Here is a 15,855-nt window from a genome sequence, read left to right as displayed (position 1 = left end):
ATTTTATCATCACCTTGGAAAGGTTATTAAGCATTAATTCACCAAATACATATATATATATATATATATATATATATATATATATATATATATATATGGTTCACTTTGGTAAATTCTGTGAACAATAAAAAAAAAAAATAAAGATTGCTAGCATTTATTGAATAGTTGTTTTATTCCAGATACTCTTCTAATACTTATCTAATACTTATGTCTATACCAACTCTAATTACTATTATCTCTATTTCCAGATGGATGGCATATACACAGAAAGGTTAAGTAATTTGCCCAAAGACTCATAGCTAATAAGTGCTGAACTCAGGATCTAAACTGAGGCAAATTTAGTTCTATTGTCTGCATTTTTTCTGTTGTGCTAAGGTACTTCTTGTGGACATGGATTTGGTTTTGAAGTACCATATACTCTATAAGAGAGGGGAACATTTCAAAAATAACTACTAAATTATCAATTAAAAAGGTACCACAAAGGAGGGGATACAGAAAAAAAAAAGTTCTTCAAATAGTTTTAACACTACTTGGTACACATTACCTACATTACCACTCAGGAGGCCATATTAGAATAGACAAAATCAACCTTCTGTTCCATGACCCCAGTCTGGGAAGATGTTTCTGTGCCCTCCACTTTGTGTGGGATGACTTAGAGTTGTTATGCAGCTTTGAATTAACACAGGCGACTTTTTCATGTAGACAAGCAGATCTCCATTGTCACATTAACCCACAGAGTTAAAGTTAATGGTAGGTCTAACTACAATCTTTCAATCCTGTATAAACCACTTTTTGAAAGTGAAACATTTCAACCATATATAAAAATAATTTGTGATGTTTTCATTTGAAGGATAGAATTCTACTACGATCAATAGTATTATCAAAAACTGAGCATGCACTTTAAAATAACAGTGGTTTTCTAGATTAGAATTTTTCTATATAGTTTTCATATCATTTCTCAATAGCTAATGAGGAATATCTGCAAAAGAGATAGATAATATTAACTCAGTTTTTCTCATTTAGTTAACATTTCATGCTAAATCATGGCAATCAAATCCTCATGTGAACTTCACAGAGAAATTCATAATCATTGTATTGATTTCAAATACATTAGTTTTACAGAGATAATATTTTAGAACATTTTCTTTGCAGCCAAGTCAGCAAAAAAGCATATAGTTGCTGCACTTCAGAAGCTCACTTTTGAGTACAACTCTGGAGAACTTCTATGTGGCCTTTTAAATGCTTCTTCTTGCTCATTCAGACTCAGACAAGCACTGTCTAGAGGTTCCCTGTTAAAGATCAATGACTTTCTATACAGTGCAATTTTTAAAAAACTTTTCCTGAAATAATTCTGCATACTTAATCTCATTATATCCCAACGTATAAGTTACCAACCCATAAACACTTAAATTCTCTTACAAAAATAATTTTATAATTTTCTATTTCCCCCCTGCTGTATCCAAACGTCAGATGCTTAAGTCCAACTCACTGTAACATTCCCAAACCCAACTCTTTAATTCACTTCTGCCTCTTCCAAATTTAAACTCAGATTTCCCTGAAATCTATTTCAGATTTAGTGCTCACTAACCAAAAAATAACATCTTTCTTTAAAGACTATTTTGTAAATTGCACTCGTACATTTGTCCAGTTTTGCAACAACAAAGACTCATGGAATATAGACTGTTTCTGTTTCTTTATTAAAGTGCAGCAACCTGAACAAAAGATTCACCAAAAAAATGCACTTTTTATGTTTTATTAATAGTTTAAGTTTTGTTTGTCCCTTCTTAAGTTTTGTTTGTCCCATTAAAATTTCATCTCACTTCTCTCATAGTGAGGTTAGTTTTTATATTTGTCTCTGTAATGTAACATTAAAATGTTTTTAAAGAACACTTATTTGTTGGTCATTTTATTTCTACAGGCTATGATACTGCAAATAATTTTAACAATGGATAAAATCATTTGAAGAAATACAAGCATGACTTAAACATAAATTATAAAGAATTAAAAAAAAACCAACAAATCACTTATTTGGAGAGAAAAATAACTTCCCATACTGCACATTACAAAATTATTTATGCAATATATTTTCAGTAGAATTTGACCCTTGGAAATTCTAATCATCTACCACGAAATGCCAATGCATAAAGAAACTTTCTAAGATCAACCATAAATTAATAATAATATTATCACAAAATAAAATTCAATAATATATGAACTATTTTACCTTTGCATTATAGGGAATGTAGTGTTTTGATAAAGCTTCTGGCGTATGCATCCATGTTTTGTCTGTAATGAAGAATACACAGTGTTAAATTACAGGTTCTAAAGGTGTCATATTCATGCAATAGCATTTATAAGGAATCTGATATGGGTGAGAGAATTTCTAATTTCAAGATTCTTTTGCTAAATTAAGAAAGAATAACTAGTCAGATATAAGAACAATGTAGCTGGAAAGTGATTATATAATTCTTTCCTTGGTATAAATGTCTCAGCTTTTCTTTTTAAATGTTTTCAAATAATACAAATGTTACTGACTTTGTAAGCAATATATAGAAATAGCAACATCAGTTGGTCTATGACTAACATATCAATTATGTGATTAATTATGTAATATCTTTTTGAACTTATACTCTCATGAATTAGTTTATTTTCTTAATTCCCCAATCAATAAACAGTAATCTTCTCTTCACTAGTTGTTATTATTTTTAGCAAAGAATTAATTACTAAAGGGAAATTTTAATATTAACCTAATAGGATTCAAATCAAGATGGTGGAATGAATACACTTGAGCTTGCCTCCTCACACAATTACATCAAAATTATAACTAAACTACAGAACAACCATCATTGAGAATAGTCTGAAGTCTAGCTGAACATAAATCCTATAACTAAGGATATACAGAAGAAGTCATGTAGAGACTGGTATGAGTGACCAAGACGTGAAATAGGCTCGTTTCCATACCCATGTGTGGCAGTTAAAAATAGGGAGGGATATCTCAGCTGCAGAGGCCCCCCTGAGGAGGGGTCCCAGCACCACACCAGACCCCCAGCCCAGGGTTACAGTGCTGGGATAAGAAGTCCCCATAACTTTTGGCTGTGAAAACCAATGGAGATTGTGGCTGAGTGAGAAGGAGGGCTGCTGGAGTCCCAGGCATTCTTCTTAAAGGGTCCACACATGGACTTACTCCATGATGGACTCACTCGCTTTGAACTCTGGTGCTGGGGCAGCAGCTCAAAAGTTGCCAGGGACAGGCAGGGAGGAATAGAATTGTCTGGCTTCAGAGCCTGGGCTAGAGCAGAACTTTCTACTAGACAGCAGTACTGGCAGAAGCCACTGTTCCTTTGTTGAGACCTCTCCTCAGCCAGCCTGCACACACAGACAAGCACCATATCTGAGTCTCCATCAACCTAGCTTACACCATTCTCCCCACCCTGGTGATTCCCTGAGACCCTGCCCCACCCAACTTGAGGACCCACTCAAGCTGCTTCCAGTGGCTTCTCCATATAAATGGCCAATCTTGGCTCATGCGGCAGACTTTCCTATAATCTCTCAAAGGTTTATAAACCCCAAATAAGAAGTATCTGGACTCAATGTGTCTCATACCTCTTGCTAAGCACCACTAAGCACAGCATTAGCAGAAGCTGGCCTCAGTTCGTAGCTTAGCCTCTCCCAGCCTCTCTAAGCTCAGCACAGGTGGCAACCACCTGAGGATCACTTTTCAGCACATACCAAATGGCTCCAGGCAGGGCAGAGGCAGCAGGTGAACTTGGCCTGCAACAGAGCTCCTCTCCAGAGGCCCCAGAACCAAAACACTGGGTAGCCAGCTTCAGACTACACCAGATACCATCCAAACACCTCCACAAACAACACACCCATAAGGCAGACGAGGCAGGCACCAGAGTTTTGATAAAGGGAATCCTGTTCCATAGGGTCAGCCCCTGCATGACAGTTCCTCCACTATAGTTATAGGTAGTGCTCACAACCAATCAGCCTGAGGATCAATCCCTCCCATTGACTTCCCAACAGCAATCAAGGCTCCTCTACAACAGAAGGGCATACACAAACCATGCAAAGGACACACCTTGAGGACACAGGTCAGGTGACGAGGGAGACTGGGCCCCACAGGAGACCTACTACACAAAACCACTCTACTAAGACCTGCACAGAAAGACAGCCAAAATGAGGAGACAAAGAAACATGTCCCAAATGAAAGAACAGCCAAAACTTCAGAAAAAGAATTAAACAAAATGAAGACAAGCAATCTACCAGATACAGAGTTCAAAACACTGATTATAAGGATGTGCAATGATTTCAATGAGAACTTCAACAAAGAGATAGAAAACATAAAATGGAGATAGAAAACATAAAAAAGAACCAGTCAGAAATAAAGAATACAATAACAAAAGTGAAGAATACATTACAGGGAATCAACAGATTAGATGAAGTAGAGGATCGAATCAGTGATTTGGAAGATAAGGTGGTAGAAAATACCCACTGAGAGCAGCAAAATGAACAAACAAATACGAAAAATGAGGAAAGTTTAAGGGGCCTCTGGGACAACATCAAGCACACCAACATTCACATCGTAGGGGTACAAGAAGGAGAAGAGAGAGATAGCAAGGAAATGAAAATCTATTTGAAGAAATAACGATGGAAACATTCCTTAACCTGGAAAAGGAAATAATCATAAGGAAATAGACATAAGAAAGTACAGAGAGTCCCAAACAAGATGAACCCAAACAGGTCCATACCAAGACACATCATAAGTAAAATGCTAAAGGTTAAAGACAAAGAAAGAATCCTAAAACAGCAAGAGAAAAGCAAGGGAGCTCCCATAAGACTATCGGCTGATGTCTCATCAGAAACTCTGCAGGCCAGAGGGATTGGCATGAAACTTTAAAAGTGATAAAAAACAAGGACCTACATTGCTCTAACCAACAGAGCTGAGCTATCATTTAGAATTGAAGGACAGAAAAAGAGCTTCCCAGACTAGAAAAAGCAAAAGGAGTTCATCACCACCAAACCAATATTATAAGGAAAGAAAGAAAAAGAAAAGAAAGAAGAGAAAGAAAAGAAAGGAAGGAAGGAAGGAAGGAAGGAAGGAAGGAAGGAAGGAAGGAAGGAAGGAAGGAAGGAAGGAAAAGAAAGAAAGAAAGTAGATATTTACACTGGCTGTTTTGTGGGAATGGGATAATGCTTTTCTTTCCCCCTGGAACTTCATAGTTTTCTTTGTTTCTTTATATTGTATATTTATTGTTTTTGAAGTCCACAATAAATGGCCTTTTACTGTGTACCAAAAAAAATTAAACTAGCAACAATAAAACTGAAATAAGTCCATCTACTACTAAGTTCTTGTAGAAATCAATATAATATTAGGATAATTTTTTGGTCTAAATTTAGAGAAACATTAACTGAAGGTCTACTCTCAGGAGTTTTTCATATAAATACTCTTAATTTGAAATGTTTCTTAGATTAGTGTCATAGAATATTAGAAATAAAAGTAACCAAAAGGGTAAAAGATATTGAAACTAATTTGTATTGTATATTATTGATAAAAATAGAATATATACTTTTCATTCAATTTTTTAACTTTATAATTCCACATATCTTCCCAAACATTTTATAGAATTCATAAGTGAGGGGAAAAAAATTAATGTTAAACAAATCAAATTTGGTTATTTTTTTAACTCAATTTTTTGGTAGTAAAATGTTTCAACCTTCAAATATGTCATCTTTTTTTGTGCTATTTATGAGTATTTTATTCCTGGGAATTAAACAAATTTAGAGTCAATATTATAAACAGTATAAAGTCAAAGACATATTTTACCATAAAAATATTATATAAGTACATATTGAAAAGAAATATTGGAATATTTACAAAATATTTTCAACATTCAATTCAGAACACTTGAAAATTGAGTTAAGAGAAGCAAGTTTGAGAATATTAATATGTTCTCAAACTGCGGAAATATGAAAACAGATAAAGTGCTATCTAGTTCTGGAAAGTTAATTATTTTATACTATTTGAGGGATAGTGCACTACATTTATATTTAACATATTTTTGGTATACAATGCAATGTTCGCAAGAATTTTGAAGACAGAACATATGGGATTAATGAAATCTCATGTTCATGGCACATTTCCGGGCTATTTCTAACTATTGAAGTGGACATGTGATAGCTGTACTTGGGTGAAACATTTTGAAAAACAACATATTCTTGGCTTCAAAAAGCAATATTGACATACTGACATTGACATTAATGTGTAAAACTTTTATTTCTTGTATGGATTTTCATTTTAATTATAGTTTTCTTTTATGATTGCTGCTGGATAGTGACATGATTGATTCAAGAATAATTTGTACTTAAATTTGGTATATATCTTGTCCTCATATATTAAAGGAAAGAAATCACAATACTATACACTAAAATAATAAAAATGCCAAAGATCTGCTTTTATGAACCCTAAAAAAAATCCAATATCCTTCCTTCCTTCCTTCCTTTCTTTGTTTTCTTTTTCTTTTTCTTTTTCTTTTTCTTTTTCTTTTTCTTTACTTGTAAACTCAATTTTTCTCATGTCTCCTTTTCCAAGACATACAACACTGCTCGGAAGGACATAAAGTCTGAGTGAAGCATGAATATGATGGTTCATTCCAATCCTGAGGCAGAGATAACTGCTTTCTCCCGTAATCCTCTGTTTTTTGAAAACTGATGATATTACCACTGTTATGGTCATATTGCAGTGACCTAGAAAGAGGGTAGTTATATCTAGCTGTTACTGGTGACAAACTATTACAATATGAAATTACTAGTGGACAAGTTGAAGTTGTTACACTGACAAAAATTTATATCCACACATCAAGTGCTGATAGTGTAGAGGTTTTTCATTACATACCTCTAGTATAAGTAATACAAAATGAGTCCTTACTTTTATCCTAATTTATAGTTTGGCAAAAGAAAACAGAATAAAACTCTTTATATTAACTCCTACAGATGTGGGTGACTTCACTTGAAGAGCTAGTACAGAGGATGGTCCCTGGTCACTGTATGTGCCTACAGAAGCCGTTATATCCATGTAACTGGTATGGAAATGAGAATATAGACATTGTAGTGTGTGTTCCCTTCATTGAAATTAAACTACGATCACTAACTCAATAGTGAATACATAAAAGGAAAGGCCAACATTGGGAAATGTTTAACAACTGTCAAACCGCTCTCACTGCTGGGTCAATAAATCTAGGTATTCGAAATGCATGTTGATCAAGGTCTTATCAAGAAAGATGCAGTAATTTCATTATTCTTATATCGTCAGAGTTTAATATTTTGACTATATTAAATTGAAAACTAAATGTTGTTAGATGAATGGATGTATATGAATTGGTCATAAAAAAGGAAAATAATATTTAAATATTGAATTCTAAGTGCTATACACTATGATTGTATTTACTCATCAGTATGTCAACTGATAAGTTAAGGAAAATATAGTATAATTAGTTCACTTATATCATCACTTTTAGTCACATGCTATGTTCATGTATTTTTACTAAAATATTCATCTTTGTGTAATAAATAGAATTTAGGATTTTAAAATTCAAAGAAAAAAGCTAACAGGGAAAGGAGTTATAAAATAAATACATTCATTAAAATTTAATTAATATTTACGAAGTTAGAGTAGTTTTTACAGAGCTATTCAATATTGTAAAAAATGATGCAATGCTAATACATTCAGTGTTTTTCACAATCTATGAGCAGCTCTAATACCATTAGAGCATTTGCAAAGAATATATTAAGCCTCTGTATCAGTGAAGTACCTGGCTGGCTAATTTAATGAAAGAATAGCAGGCAAATTACTAATTGGGGGATTTAATTAAAAGAGAAAAAACAACTATGTTTAGGTTTAAGATAACAATCTCTTTTCCTATGGCTTCTAAGGCTCAAGATGATTTAGTAAGGTTACACATAATTAAGTAAATTGAGTATGAAATAAGAGATAAGTTTTTACTGATAGACTTTCTGTGTTTAGAGTAGAGTATAGAGTGTATGTTGATGCTAGATATTGACAGATTGATTTAATTATATATTCTCTAATGCTATAATATAAACTCCTGATTTTCAGGATATATGAATTCTCTCATATAATTCAAGTTTTCCAACTCAAATTAAATGTCAATTAAATAGTGCTTTTAGTTGAAACTAGGAGCAGAGACTCTAATAATTTTCCTTTAACAACCTCACTAAATGAGAGAGTCAGAAGTGATTGGTGACCTTAAGGTTGAATTTCCAACATCAAGTACTAAATTGGAGTTAGGGTAAAATAATTGATTAATAATTCCCTGATAGATATTTAATCACTAGACCTGAAAAATAAAAGAAGTCAAAGGAAATTTAAAGAGAGTAAAGCAAAGCAAGAAATAACAAGTACTTCTGCTTCTTGATTCTCTAAATCAGTCTAATTTTCCTCATGGTTGTATTCCCACTGTCTTCAAACGAGACAAATATACAATTGCTAGTTATTCATATTACTATCCATCTCTTGGGGTTTCTCGATGAAAAAGCTCTCCAAATTCCCTTCAAATAAAAAGTAAATTAAAAATGTGGAGTTTCAACTTTAAAACCATTGGAAAGAGAATTATAAGCAAATAAAGATAAGGTCAAGAAGAATTTTTAAAAATAAGATAGTGTGATTAAAGTGATAAGTTGAGATGTAAGATTTTTATTACTTTATTAGAAATATTTCATATGTAAGGTAATTATTTCTAGATTTTTTTTACTAGTAAAGAGAATAAAAAAAACATTATTTTACTTTTGGGATATACTTTAAATCAGAAGAAAGCTACAGACCACAATAAATATCACTTTGCCTTCCCCTCATTCAGAAAATTAAGTAAAATAACAAATTCCTAGCTTCTCAGAGTTGAAAGTTCACATTACTTAAATCCCTACTGAATATATTAAGCCTCTGTACCACATCCAAATGAACACTTCTCACTTCAATAACCAAAAAAGTCATAGTACTTTGAGTAATTCCATCGTATTTTAGCATGACTTTGTTGGAATGATTTTTCCTACATTAAATCAATGACCTTATAATTTACATCTATTTGTACTCTATTAAACTTAGTACCATGACCAAATGACGGCCCTTCAAACACTGAAAGAACTCTTATTACCATACCAAAGGTTCTTATCCATGCTTCCCTGTGGCATGGTTGAAAGTTCTGAAGTCAGCCCAGCCTTTCTCATCTGAGAGCATTACAATGTGTCAATTAGTCCTTTAAAGAGAGAACACACTGTGCCTGACTGCACAGAACGCTACATTCTATTCCCTGGTTCTGGGCTGCTAGTTATTCATACATTAGAAAATGAACTGGAACTTTTGCTAATGACAAGGTTGACTTTATTCTTCAGTCATTTTTTACCCACATAACACTTAAAGTGCATCTTCCAAATAATAATATTATAAATAATGATAAGTTCTAGATTTCTTGGACCCATGTTTGGCAACTAGCAGTAGCTTACTAAGTTTATAGTGTGTAATATGACCTAACTTGTCGTCTTCCTTCCACATATCTGTAATCCTATCACTTTCATTACTTTCTCCAGTTTTTAATCACCTAAGAACTTGAACAGCACTGGCTAAGTTTTCTCTCCCAATTCAGACAGCAGGTTAAACAGGAGACAGCCTTGTGCTCACCACTAGACAATGAAAAGATACACTATTTTACCTTCACTGAACTAGATAAAGCTATCACACTTTTCTGTTTCCTATGAGTGGATCATGAAATATTTTGTCAAATGACATGTTTTACTGACCCTTAAAAAACAAAATAAAACACAAAAATTGTTTCTTTCATTCTTGTATTGCTAATTACATTTATTTTTATTTTAAATTCCCACCTTAAAATTGTAAGGAATATTTTTGCCTTATGGCTATCAATTCACCTATCATCAAGCCTCACATGTTATTCAGTAAAAACTGGAGTGCATACATGAGTTAATTTAAATCAAGGCAAACTTATGAAAGCCTAGGGACTTTAGTATTGTATGGCTATGTGAGGTGAAGTTAGGAGTGGTTTCAAATCTTTTTTTTTTTTCAATTTCACACCACAGAATAAAATTGTCAGAGAACACTGTGTCACAAATGTATTTTGAATTAAGTATATTAAATAACTCCACTCTTTCAGTAGGGCAATAACCAAAACAGGTTGCTTGGCAATGCTTGCAGATATGTGTTCTCTAGTCTAACTTCATTCCTGAACCATATGTTTTGACAACAGGAGAAACTGGTTTCTTAATATCTCTGCTTGATTTTCATAGTAGTAGTCAACTGACCACCGCAGGTCCATTAAATGGGCACACTTACCTTTCTTTCTGCTAAAAGCTCGGTTCATGATGAGGATCAACCAAATAAATGTTCAATTCAATCACACTTTATATCCTATAAAAATAACAAAATATTAAAGCATAAATGAAGGAATGTTGACCAATCTCTTTTATGTAAATGCATTTTAATCACAAATTCTTTCAAATTTTTTAAAAACATATTTACAGACAATATTCTGAAATCTTCCAAAGGACACTGACTGGGTAAGAATAAATATAAGTACTCAATATTATAAATGACACAGCAGACAAGAAAAATATCTTAAATGAAATTTCTCTAGAGTTCCTTAATCTTCTTGTCTTTTTGCTACTACACATCTATTAATTATATTTATCTGCAAATTTAAGGAGAAAAATTCTACTAAGGAGACCAAGAATGAGGAAAGAGCCACCAACAAAGTTTATAGAGAACAGTGCCTATAGCTCACACAAGAAATTTCATAATTCACAGGATATCAATTAGATTACTAAGAAGTATTGCACCTTATAAATGGAAATAAATTGAAGCTAGAATAAATGATGCTTTGGCCTCAATAAATCTTTTAAAAAAAAAGACCCCCTCTCCCAATAATTTCCAGTAACTTCACTGTATCCCAAACTATGTTCAAAAACATCTTAAGTAATATAAAAATATTCAAAATCCAAATGGTAAAATTCATAGTGTAGTATGCACTTAAAAAAAAAAGTATGCAAAGAAGCAGAAAAATACAACCTACAATGGAAAGAAAAATCAATTAAAACTGATTCAGAAATGATAGATGGCAGTAGTATTAGGTAAGGACACTCAGATATATTCCATATGCTGAGGAAGCTAGGGGAGAGATTAAGCAGTTAATTAGAGACAGAGAAGATAACACAAAACAAAACAAAGCAAAAAACCACCCATATCAACCTTCTAGAAATAAAACCACAATGTATGAGATTAAAAGAAAAAAAGAAAGAAAGAAAAAAATAGATGGGACTAGTGTTAGATAAGACATGGCAGAAGAAAAAAAAAGCAGTGAAATTGACATAGAAATGATCTGAAATATAACAGAAAAAGAGTCTAATGTACAAAAGAAAAGAAGGGAGGGAGGGAGGGAGGGAGGGAGGGAGGGAGGGAAGGAAAGAAGGAATGGTGGGTCACTGAACTGTGGAAAAACTTCAAGTGGTCAAACAGTCCCTGAAGCAGAAGAGAGAGAGGAGAGGAACAGAAAAATATTTGAAGAAATATAGGCTGAGAATTTTCCAAAACTATGAACTCAGGGATTCAAGAAGCTTAACAAACCACAAATACAAAGAACAAGAAGAAAACTACCTCATAACACATCAAAATCAAATTGCTCAAATCAGGAACAATGAGATCTTTAAAGCAGCCAGAAAAAGGAGACAGTATGTGCAGAACAAAATTAGGATGGCAGCAGTTTTCACATCTGAAACATTGCAAACTAAAAGACAGAGGAGCAACATCTGTAAAATACGGAAAGGATGAAAGCTTAATCAAGAAGAAATTAGTAATCTCGTTATATGTGGGGGAAAGAAAGTAAGAATGATTTTTTGCCTTTCTTTACAAAACACCACTATGTATTTTTTTGCTTTTTTCTTTCTTAAGGATCCAGAGGTAAGATCCTATATTAAATATTTATAACATGTTATAAATATCATTAGATAACCTTGCAAATTCATTTGCTATCTATAGTAAATCTGGCTATATTCAAAAATATAAATGGAATATTTAAATGTGATGAGGAAAAAAATTATAATTCATAATATATTTATAATTTATTAAAACATGACCACTCCAAGTTTAAAGTCAGTTGGAAGGAGTTTTAAATCTCTCAATAAAAAAATTTGAAACGTAAACATTAAAGGTAGAGGTCTTTAGATGAATTATTTAAATCCCAAATTTTATTTAAACACCAGTAACCACATGACAAAACACTCTGAGCCCAACTGGTATTAATTATTCTATAAATTTAAACTTTTGTAAGCCTAATTTAAAAAATAAAAGTTTATAGTCAACAATCCTTTCTTTAAATAAATCTAGAATATCCAGGTTGGAAAACTGATTTACCAAAGGAAATCCACTCATTTATAGACAAGCTCAGAAGTTTAGAGTGACTTTTTATTAATGAATGTCAATTTCCTGCTTTGCAACCTTCTGCCTAAGCTCTTATTTAACAATAATTAAATCATATTTTATGATTGAAGAAACTATATAGGGTATGAATATTCAAACCTATAAAACAGCTGGTTCTGAATTTCATTTTTATCCCTATGAATGCATTTAAAATCAAATTTTCCTGGAATTCTTTCAAGGTTATCTTTTTTTAATCTGAAAATTGATTAAAACATAGTTCACATTAACATAAGTCATAAATTATTTTAAAGTCTTGTTGCTCAGCAAGAGATCAGAGATGATGTTAAAGTAATGAAGTCTAATCATTAGGTTTAGTTCTAGGAAGATAAATTAAGTTAAAAAATATATATATATGCTTCTCCTATAAATGCACGCAAGATGTATTTTTTACTCAAATCTTTTGTGTGCTTTTCTGAGTATGTAATTCAGGAAGGTAATAATGAGAGAATATCAGACAAGTTTAGATCCTGCATTAACTCTTTCAGGTTGCTAAATACTCTAAAGTAGTGGCTAACTATTGGAACTTCTTTGCTTGCATTCATTAACCAAGCTTCCAAAATTCTACGTAGTTCATGTTTTAAACTCTTCTTGATCTAGTTAGTGTCTGTTGTAAAGGTTCTCTGCTTAAATCTCCCAATTGTGAGACATCTTATAATATTCTTCTTCATTATATTTTATGACTATAATTTGCAAAGGTCTTTGCTTTTACAGATCAATACTATCTAAGCATAGCCAAGAAAACTAACTGATAAAAAAAAAAACTGAGAAATTTCACATTACGAGGAGGGGAAGCCATGTGATATGTACTAAAGAATATATATTTATAATTTTCTAAGAAATAGCAACAGGAGTGTTTTCTGAAATTCCCTGACTTGGGATATGAATGCTTATCATTATTTTCCTTTTTTTACAATATTGACCAACATCTCATAACACTCATGAAAAATCCTTTGGTCTTTCAATAGATATATTTTAAGACCACATTATGTGACAAGCGTTACAGGAGTGAAAAAGTAAAAATAAGTATGACACGGTCCTTGCTTTCAAAGAATTTGCTATCTCTAAGAGGTAGGGGGCATGGGTGTGGGAATCTGTGGTTCAGGACAAGCCCTACAAAAGAGGCAGATACCATTGTAAATGAGTGGATGAAGCACAGAATGACTGCTTTGTTCAAGGGAAAAGCTTCAGAATAGATGTGAATCATCATTTTTCAGATGGCTAAAGGCTAAAGGTGAGAAGAGGAAAGGTTTCGTGCAGAAGGGCAGAACATCCTCATATGTGATGTGTTTACTGTGGGCAAGGGGCTCCTAGTGACCTGGCTGACAGCAGAGCCCACCCATGGCCCTCACTGAGGTCTCATCTAGGATATTCTGACTGGGAGTGGGCGAAGGTCTAAAGGGAGCACTTCGGGCACCTGATAATGTGGCCAATTCTTCAGAATGGCTTATATGAGAGAAAACCTTAATACACAAGATTCAGAAATACTAGGTCTGTGAAACAAAATCAAAACGGTCTGAATTTCCATCAATGCCAAGAGTGAAGTCAAAATAAAAGCCAGAATGAATCAAAAAGAAAAATGGGCATATACAACCTATCTTTTGTGACAATGAAAGCTACGAAATTTGAACCACTTTATTCTGACAACATTTCTCCTGTAATGATGAGGCATATTCTAAAGTCATTTCCACAGCTGTAAACCCTCTAAGTATTGCATAATAAGTATCTGGGCAGTAATTATGGCAAAGTTGGAATATCACAAAATTCTATGTTGATTTTGGGTACTGTAGAGTACCCCTTGTTCTGGTCTATCAGACTGGATGGAGGTGGCAGGACCACTCAGCACCTCCAGAATGCAGAGGATATCAATGAGGCCTTTTGGTGCCCTTAAGATCAAAAGAGTAAAACTCCAGGGAAGGAGACGTATTGGAATTCCTAATCTGAGTAATCCCTTTCGCATGGGTTTGATGAGTTCCCAATATACTTCCATGTGTCTATAAGATTCTGAGCTAAACTTTGGCAGGTTTCTAGCAACCTGTTTCAATAATTAGATACTGAGATTTTTCATTAAAATGCCATTCAATGTTCAAGTAACTATTTCTCTCATTGAGTTTTCTTCATTATCTTGTGTCCTCAATGGGAGGTCAGCTACCTTTCTCTGAAATGAGATAATCACACAGAAAAAAATTATGCTAAGAGAAATATTTTTAAAGACACTTATAACGCCATATAGTGAAGCAAACATTATTTACAATAGAATAAACATGACTTTCCCATATGTTGACCTAAAACTATCCTAGGTTTAGTTTCCTTTTGAACCTTAGATTTTGAAATTCTTTGCACAAGTCCTACTCAACATTTTCTTAATCATAACAGTATAATTTCTCTTTTTTAATTTGATTGTACACATAAGAATTGCATCTTTTTAGACCTGTTGTTTTGGCTATTTCACCAAAAACTTTGATATTCATATCCTAACTACGAGTGATAGCTTACGGAATCCAATTACTGAGGTAACATTACCTTTGGCAAAGCTGTCTGAATTTGTTTGAAAGACTAGAATAAAATAGCTGACTACTCAATGCTGTTAGAGTCTCAAACTCAAGACTTTATGGACTTTAAGACTAGAATTTACAGAATACATATTGCTTGAAGATTCAGTTATTATCTACAGACAAAACAACAATATAAAATTTTTATTTCAGTTTCAAATTTTCTGGCTTTTATTAGGGTATTTCACTTGAAAGGAATTTTCTCATTTAAATCTCTCTCTTTAATGTCAGCTGTTTTTAGATTGGTTGGTATTTTGTACAGTAAGCCCAGTTTTTTATCCTAACATTTCATTAACAATCACGAAGTATAAATGCACGTAGACTTACCATTTTATTCATTTTATAAAGTTTTGCTTTAAGAGCATTTTAAGCAAGTCAGAGAGAGAGAGAGAGAGAGAGAGAGAGAGAGAGAGAGAGAGAGAGAGAGAGAGAGAGATTATTCTCTTCACCAGCTTTTAAAGCAGCCCTCAGAAGAAACTTCTCATATCTTTTCCCTTGATATACAGAGCAACTCACAATGTCAGTGGTTTTATTGGGAGGGAATTGATTAACAGGAAATCTAATCTTTAAAAACAGAGCTTCCAAATATTTACACTGGGAAATCATGCTTTCCTTACTGTTAGAGGCAGTGCTGGATATTATCACTGCACTTGCCCACACAACAGTACTGCTCAGTCACAGTTCAAAATGAGTTTGGCTCTGCCACTAGAATCACGCATGTCTTATTTTTAACTTTAGTGGAACTATGTATTTTTTAATTCTCTTGTCTTCTTCCTGTGCGTTTCTATGTCTTTCACATGTAGT

At 33.1% G+C, this 15,855-nt stretch overlaps 1 protein-coding gene across 9 annotated transcripts in view; it reads right to left on the bottom strand.

The window, feature by feature from the left end:
* Window positions 1-15,855, bottom strand: part of GULP1 (GULP PTB domain containing engulfment adaptor 1) — a 223,736-nt gene that overhangs the window by 83,951 nt on the left and 123,930 nt on the right. For all 9 annotated transcript variants that reach the window (XM_019740768.3, XM_019740766.3, XM_019740764.3 and 6 more), the window contains 2 exons: window positions 10,364-10,438; window positions 2,225-2,286 (listed from right to left, as the gene is read on the bottom strand). In XM_019740768.3, the coding sequence (XP_019596327.1) occupies window positions 2,225-2,286; window positions 10,364-10,391 (90 nt within the window). In that variant the 5' untranslated portion in view covers window positions 10,392-10,438. The remainder of the gene's footprint in view (window positions 1-2,224; window positions 2,287-10,363; window positions 10,439-15,855) is intronic.

Source organism: Rhinolophus sinicus, chromosome 17 (assembly GCF_057876585.1).
Source record: "Rhinolophus sinicus isolate RSI-liver-muscle chromosome 17, RSI-T2T, whole genome shotgun sequence".
In the NCBI taxonomy this organism is placed as follows: domain Eukaryota; kingdom Metazoa; phylum Chordata; class Mammalia; order Chiroptera; family Rhinolophidae; genus Rhinolophus; species Rhinolophus sinicus.
This window is presented reverse-complemented; position numbering and strand designations above follow the sequence as displayed.